Here is an 8,740-nt window from a genome sequence, read left to right on the forward strand (position 1 = left end):
TATCATGTTTTGTTAATTAAATGATAGCACTGTAACACCCGCGCCTAAAAAAGCAGATATGAGAGAACTAATTTTTAAATCGAACCGGTTGTGCAATAAGATGTGCTGCTCCTCCTTCTCTTGAGAGGTCCCTTTTCAAAAAGAAATCCATGGATGACTTTTCCATCATTCAGCTCCGGTTAGCCTTCCATCATAGCTGTAATTTCTGTGTGAAACCTTCGTCACCGGCAAGGATGTATCCTTGCTTGCCAGGGTTCCAAGTGGAATTTGGGCGTGACAGCATGGAGGGGGTGCTGTGCGTAGTATGGTGGACTCTAGGGGTACTACTAATTGAGTAATCGAATTGTATCAATTGTTTATTAGATCGTTCTGCGAATCGTTTTGTAATAATAAGATCTCCATTACAAAATTCGATTAATGGAATGAGTGAAGTATCTGTAGAATGAGTGGTAGATGGTAGATGCTTTTCAATCCCAAAAAATCGATTCCTTTTCTTTTGACCGGCCTACCCAGCAACTTATTGGAAAATAGGTACCGAACGGGTCTATTAGATTAGGTCCTTTTCATTACCGTTCCGAGGTTGTACTGCTTTCTAGAAGGATGCCGTCCCCCAGCCCCGGTTGAAGATCGTGCAAGTTAGGTTGTATTGGCGACTTCTTTTTCGCCAGGTTTCATTCGATTTGTTGTGGATTGGATGATGGAAAAACCAGCAAGCGCTGACGGAACGGAACCATAAAGCCAAGCTTAACAGCAGCGAGCTCCGCTTTCAGAGCGAAGCGAGCCGCGCTAGCCATCCTCAATTCAGTGGTTCCTGGCACCGGCTAGTTGGGGCCGGGGATGGAATAGCCAACCGGGGAACCTGATATTGCATCCGATCCTAGCGATCTCAATTCATCAAATCCATCTTCGGGATCCGATCCATCAGCATCTCATGCACCTGCGAATGATTTTTCTTACATCTCCGCTCCCATGCCAGATGAAGCAATGCTATGTAGCAGCGCCCCACTTGAAAAAAATAAAGCAATCACTCTAGCACGTTGCACCCTTTTTCGCTCTGATCACTTGGTCAGTACCAATCCTAAGACCAAATGCTATCTCAAAGGAGTACATGCTGGTGCTCTAACACGGTGCAGTTCGAGCCAAATCATGTCCCGGAAGGCTATCCTAATTTCGGACGAGTCATTCCAGGTCCCCTTCCACTCATTCTCTTTGTTCCCATCCTAGCGATGGCAGGTAAGAACCTCCCAACTCTGGTTGTCCTGGTCTGACTTACAAGAGGAGAGACTATGCCGGATTTTAGTCTCAAATGTGAATTGCCAGGACGTCTCATGTGCCTAACACATTTTGGGTCATCTGGTTTTACTCTATTGGTTTCCATGAAAATAGAAGGATGAAGAGAGCAAAGGGAGGCTGAAGAGACAAAACCAATACACCAAGAAGGAAACGCTCGCTAACTTTAGCCCATATCTGATCTCCACAGTGAGCGAAGTTTCAAATTAACTCGGATGGTAGTAAGGTCTTTCTTCAGCTCTCGCAAGCGAGTGGCAGAATGGCATACCGAAGCACCACTACTTTCCATGAACTTTAGGGTGTGAAAGTAGCACTCCTTTAGCTATGTCTCTCCAGCTGACAAAGGTTCAAATTGATTCGGTTGGATGGAAATAAAGTGTTTCTTTCCCTTTAGCCGAGCCACCACCTCTTTGCAATGTTTGGGCCCTTTGGGGGACGATATTAAAACTCATAACTGCTCTACGATGTTTTGAAATTGATCACTTATATCGTCAGAGTAACAGGGTACTAGATACTTCAGCTAGTCCGTCAAACAACCTCACCGTTTAATGTGATTCAGTATACGAGATACACGGAGGGACTCAAATATAATCCTGCAAGAGAACAAGGAAGAGAAGTTATATATTCAAGAAAATTAGAGTATTTCATATGTACGTTTTCTTTTTGTGCTTATGGGTCTGAGCCTTGAGCCTTCTCCAAGCGTATATGAAGTGAACGTATATGAAGAGTCAAAAATTCAATAACCAAGCATCACCACATCATACACTAATGGAGAACAGAGAAAACTACTATAAAAGTAGCCACCAAAGTAGACCATAACCCTTTTAAACCATGGTCTGGTGGTGGGTGGTGGGGGTTAATGAGATAGCCAGATAAGTGAATCACGTAACAGATTTAGAAGACGATGATCCGACGTTCAACAAAAATTCAAGGTATATCAAGATATTCCACGGTTTCTGAAGATCAAGAAGATTGAGTTTCATTTATTTAGGATATCTCTTGTAATTATTAATAATGGTGATTGGTGAACTGGCTCCACCCAAGAAAATATATGACATAAGAGACTTGAGGATCAAGTTAACCCGACTCCACCAATTCTTTGCGGGCATCGGATTCACCGTTATTAATTATTAATAGGCGGTGGCAGATTGTGCCAAAAACATATTAATTGCCAAACAAAAGTATTTTTTCGTAATTCCATTTTGGCCCCCCTAAAGATGACCACCTCACCAAAATGGCCCTCTAAAGATGTCCAGCTTCTAATTTGACCCCCTTTTTTATTTTTTCGTTCACTTTTCAGTTAGACGCTAGTGACTCATAATTTTTTACCCAATCTACCCTTCTGACTATAGAATCTTGTTAGCCTCAAATCTTAAAGTCCCAATGATATTTATTATTAGTCAAATCTTGTCTTCAAATCAAACTAAATTTTTTAAAATTTTTAAAATATTTTCTTAACTTTTCTTCTCTCCATTCACATCAACTCCATTAATATGCAAAAAAAACCATCTCCTATCTCCATCAACAACTCTCCATTAAAATTCTAAAAGGCTTAAAAACACTAACTGTACAAAAAATCTAGAGGGAGAGAAAAATACTCCATTAAAATCCCATATTTCTTCATGCCTCTATTAATGAACACCTCCATTAAATCTAGAGAGAGAAAAACACCAATTTTATAGCCCAAGAATGAAGTAGTTGTTCATCATCATGAAGGAAAGGTTTCATCAGTTGGAAAGAAAAACAGTTCCACCATTAATAACATTGATAAGAGATCTAAAACACTTCCAGCATCAGAATGGCTTGATAAAAATGAAAGTGTGGGTGGTTATATCTTTGTCTGCAACAATGATACCATGCAAGAAAACTTGCAAAGACAACTCTTTGGTACTAACAAACCAGTACTCAATCGTTCAGTATTAATTAGTTATACCAGCTGCATGATTCACTCATTGTGAAGTGAGTAATCTCACGATTGTAATGGAGAAACCGAGAGGGGAGAGGCTAGAGAAATCGGTTTAACAGAGAAGAGTTTAGAGATTTAAATTTAATTATTATTTCTCTGTATATTTAGGGTTACATAATGATGTATATATATAGGTATACATTAGATAAGCACAAGGTGAAGATACATAAAGATACATCAAATCTAAGATAGCTAAGGTTGTTGTGATCTTTGGTGAGGCCGGTTGAGATCTTGCATGCGTGCATGGGTCGACTATAATGGTGCTCGGTTGACCGGTTGATCATATGGGTCGGATACCCATAATACTCCCCCTCAAGTTGGAGCGGAGAGACAAAGAACGCCCAACTTGCCAACTGTCTTCGAAAAAGCGTCAGCGCCTAAAGGTTTAGTAAAGATGTCCGCCAGCTGTTCCGTTGTTGGTGTATATTTTGTTGCAATGAGATTTGATTTAAGCTTTTCACGAACGAGATGACAGTCTATCTCTATATGTTTTGTTCGTTCATGAAAAACAGGGTTGTCGGCAGTATGAAGAGCCGCGCGGTTGTCACAGTGAACTGTCATAGGAGAAGGGTGATCAACTCCTAGATCCTTAAGGAGATATTTAAGCCACTGTAGCTCACAAGTTAAAGTGGCTAGAGCGCGGTATTCTGCTTCAGCAGAAGAACGAGCAACGGTGTGCTGTTTTTTGGACTTCCAAGATAACGGACTGGAACCTAACATGGTGAAATAACCCGTCGTAGAACGACGAGAGGATGGACAACCAGCCCAGTCAGAGTCACAATAACCAGAGATGTGAAGGGAACTGGATGATGAAAGGAAGATACCATTGTCCAACGTACCCTTGATGTAACGAAGGACACGATGGGCCGCATCCAAGTGGACGGAGGTGGGATTCTGCATGAACTGACTAAGATTATTAACGGCGAAGGTGATATCAGGCCGGGTAACGGTTAGATAGATTAAGCGACCCAGTAATCTGCGATAAATGGTAGGATCAGTAAGAGGGGTGCCATCAGCGGAAGTGAGACGAAGTTTCTGCTCCATTGGAAAAGGCGAAGGATGAGCAGCAGTAAGACCCGAGTCTTGAAGAATATCAAGAGCGTATTTACGTTGACATAAAAAAATGCCAGAAGAAGAACGGGAGACCTCGATGCCTAAAAAATAATTTAGGTTACCTAGATCTTTGATGGAAAAGACATTGCCTAAAAAAGATTTTAGCTCTGAAATTGCTAAGTCATTATTTCCGGTAATGATGATGTCGTCAACATATACAAGAACATGAATAATGACATTGGATTTGAAGTAAGAAAACAGCGAATAATCGGAAAGTGATTGAATAAATCCTTTTTGAACTAGGGCGGAGGAAAATTTCGAAAACCATTGTCTGGAAGCCTGTTTAAGACCATAAATGGACTTATTTAGCCGACAGACACGATTCTCCCCCTGAACGGAATAACCAGGTGGTAATTTCATAAAGACCTCTTCGTCGAGGTCACCTTGTAGAAATGCGTTATTCACATCAAGTTGATGGAGAGGCCAATGTTTAATAGCCGCAAGAGATAGTAGGACACGAACGGTTACAAGTTTAGCAACCGGAGAAAATGTGTCATGATAGTCAAGACCTTCGACTTGCGTATAGCCCTTCGCAACAAGACGGGCTTTGTAGCGATCAATTGACCCATCAGGTTTAAATTTGATCTTATATACCCACTTGCAACCAATCGGTCGCTTGTCATGTGGAAGGGTGACTAGGGACCATGTGTTATTAGATTCCAAAGCATGAATTTCTTTGGTCATTGCGTCTCTCCAATGGGGAAATTTCATTGCTTGAGAAAATGAGGATGGTTCATTTTTGGACAAGACGGAGGTCAAAAAAATCTTGTGGGTCGTGGATAGATTAGTGGCCGAGAGTGATTGGGATAATGGATAACGTACATGTGAAGATGTACTAGAAAACGGGAATACATTGGTATTGCAAATGTAGTCATCCAAGTGAGAGGGTGGACGACGAAGTCTCTGAGGCCGTGATGGGGTTTCAGGAAGATCGAGTGGAGGAGAGGGCTCCACGTCATCATGTTGGATCGGAACAACTGGAGAATCATCCAAGTTGGCGGGAGAAGCTACTGCTGAAGAAGAAGAGGTGCCTGCAGAAATGGGCGTGCCTGCAGAATCGAGGGTGCCTGCAGAATCGGGTGATGCAGCAAGCGACCCTGGTGACGTATGAGAGGGGGTGCCCAAAGAGGGTCCAACAGTGTTATCTGTGGGCGCCGCTTCAGAGGTCCCAACGGTGTTGTCTGTCTGGTCTGTAGGCACACCCGACTGGTCAGAGACCATGGTCGTTCCAGTCGTACGAGTAACCGAAGGGGCTTGTTTAGGAAAGATAAAGGAACCATCGTCCTCAATTGATATAAAAGGTGTCGGGTTAGAAAGTTGAAGAGGATTAGATGGTTGTGAAGTCATCGGAAAGGTTGATTCATGGAAAGTGACATCACGAGAAATGATGATACGATGTGATCGTAAATCAAAAAGTTTATAACCTTTCTGCCCATGTGGATATCCCACGAAAATAGCCGGATTGGCTCGAGGATCCAACTTCGTAGAAGGGGAAGGTATGCGGGCAAAGCATAAGCAACCAAATACACGAATGTGGGAGAAGGAAGGCGGGGTACCAAGTAACTTTTCATGGGGAGAATACCATGAAGAATTGGTGTTGGGAGTTTATTAATCAAATAGACCGCCGTTAAAACACATTCTCCCCAAAAAGAGAGTGGGAGATTGGCTTGAATTCGAAGAGAATGAGCGACCTCTAAGATATGACGGTGCTTACGTTCAACAACCCCGTTTTGTTGAGGGGTGTAAGTACAACTCCGTTGGTGGATAATCCCATGTTCGGAAAACCAACGTTGTAGATCATTGCTCATAAATTCATCAGTCCCAGTATCGGAATGGAATTTTTGGAGGAGAGGAAAAACTAATGTACCATTTCCCGAGTTAATTGTTTTGATTTTTGTTTGAAATTGAGTAACAACATAATTAAAAAAATGAGTAATCCAAGTCTTAGTCTCGGATTTGTTATGCATGAGAAATACCCATGTTGATCGAGAAAAGTCATCGATGAGTGTTAAGAAATATCGGCAACCGGAAGTAGAGGGTACCGAAAAGGGTCCCCATACATCCGCATGGATGAGTTGGAAAGGGTGAGAAGACGTAGAAGTGCTAATTGGAAAAGGTAAACGCGTTTGTTTTGATTGAGGACAAATAACACACGAAACATTATTTTTATTAATAATAATAGATCGCATAAAAGGAATACGGGAAGCAAAATATTTATAACGAGAAAGAGATGGGTGGCCTAGGCGCCAATGCCATAAATCAAAAGAACTAACACAACGACTACTACTAGAACAAGAAATAGAAAATATCCTAGGTTCCGTGTGGAGAAAATATAGGCCTTCATGACAATCACCAAGTCCAATCGTCCTTGTCGTTGCTAGGTCCTGAAAGACACAAGAAGAAGATCCAAATGTTACTACACAATTAAGTGATTTAGTAATTTCAGAAACAGAAATTAGATTAAATTTGAATGATGGAATGTGAAAAACATTACGAAGAAATAAAGTAGGAGTAAAACGAATTGATCCTATGTGACAAACTCGAACTCGAGTGCCATCCGGAAGTCTCACAAAATAATTTGGAGGGGCCAACGAAAAGTCGGAAAAACGAGAAAGATCAAAGCAAATACTTTTGGCCGCTCCGGAGTCAACGACCCATGGAGCGAAGAAAGACGACTTACCTGTCAAGTTGACTGCTGGATCGGTTTTGGCGGAGGTGCCTGTAGCCGGTTGCGATGAGCTGGGTTGTGCACGCTGCTGTTCAATGAGATTAAGGAGGTACTGGTACTGGTCCAGGGACATAGAAGTGGCTGAAGGCACCACCGAGCTTGGGGTGTCGTTAGAGACAGAACCCGCTAATGGGCTTGTTCTCTGTTTGGTCGGGTAACAGTGTAGCTTATAGCATGTCGACTGAAGGTGACCATGCAACTTACAAAAGTCACAAAACGGCCGGGGGTCTCTTCACCCTTTGTTTGTCAAACCGATCGGTACGAGACCCATGACGGCCATCATTGTGACCGACGGCGAAGGAAGCAGCCTCAACAGTGGTGGGAGAAGTGTTAACAATGGTTTGTTGTATCTCCTCTTGCTTGACTAACGAGTGCATCTTTAAAAGAGATGGGAAGGGATCCATCAATAGGATTTGACTCCTAATGTTCGAGAAACGGTCATGAAGACCTTGGAGAAATTCCATTGATCGATCTTGATTAGATCGATCAATGATTGACTTTCCATGTCCGCAAATACACGGATCAATGGTCATTAGAGAAAGCAATTCGTCTTGGAGGGATTTGAGACGAGTGAAATACGAGGAGACATCGGAACCCTCCTGTTTTAAAGAAGCAATCGCCCTTTTGAGTTGGAAAACTTTAGGGGCGTTGGTTTGGTGAAAGCGATCATGGAGGTTCTTCCATATATCCGCTGCAACATCATCATAGAGGACGGAATCACGAAGATTGGGATCAATAGAGTTAGTGATCCAACTTACTACCAAATCATTACAACGCTCCCAAGAATGGAGGTCGGTTGGATTGGTAGGTTTTGGAATAGTCCCATTGACAAAACCGAGCTTGTCTTTGGCTCGTAATGCTTTAGTCATCCCTCTAGACCATGAATGGTAGTTATCTCCACTAAGTAGAGGCATTATCATCACCGTAGTAGGTGAGTCAGAAGGATGAACGGCAAAAGGAGAAGATGTCGTTGAAATCGACATAGTTGTTTCAGAAGTGAATTCTTCAGGAGTCGTCATTGATTAAAAAAAATAAGGAATGGCTCTTATACTATGTGAAGTGAGTAATCTCACGATTGTAATGGAGAAACCGAGAGGGAAGAGGCTAGAGAAATCGGTTTAACAGAGAAGAGTTTAGAGATTTAAATTTAATTATTATTTCTCTGTATATTTAGGGTTACATAATGATGTATATATATAGGTATACATTAGATAAGCACAAGGTGAAGATACATAAAGATACATCAAATCTAAGATAGCTAAGGTTGTTGTGATCTTTGGTGAGGCCGGTTGAGATCTTGCATGCGTGCATGGGTCGACTTGGGTCGACTATAATGGTGCTCGGTTGACCGGTTGATCATATGGGTCGGATACCCATAATACTCATCTGTAAAATTAATTGATTTTTTTCATGTCTTCCTCCAAGGTACATAGATTCAGTGAGAGCAATAACACCAGGATTGCCTCTTTTCCTCTACAACTACTCCACCCACCAACTCCATGGAATTTCTTAGGCTTCAACCTTTGGAGGCACTAACATCGATCCTACTGCTTGGGAAGACAAAAAATGTCCAGGGGAATCCCTGCTCATATAATAATATTATACATACCCTAAGGGTAGATGTTATCATGCTACATTCAAAT

At 42.0% G+C, this 8,740-nt stretch overlaps 1 protein-coding gene across 1 annotated transcript; it reads right to left on the reverse strand.

Moving 5' to 3' along the window:
- Positions 1–7,306: 7,306 nt before the first annotated feature.
- Positions 7,307–8,116, reverse strand: LOC147548606 (uncharacterized). The gene has a single exon (XM_086668084.1). The coding sequence runs from the start codon at positions 8,114–8,116 to the stop codon at positions 7,307–7,309; it is 810 nt and encodes a 269-aa protein (XP_086524210.1).
- Between the last annotated feature and the right edge of the window lie 624 nt (positions 8,117–8,740).

Source organism: Eschscholzia californica, unplaced genomic scaffold (assembly GCF_041429995.1).
Source record: "Eschscholzia californica isolate CP2 unplaced genomic scaffold, dmEscCali1.0.p SCAF_3, whole genome shotgun sequence".
NCBI lineage: Eukaryota > Viridiplantae > Streptophyta > Magnoliopsida > Ranunculales > Papaveraceae > Eschscholzia > Eschscholzia californica.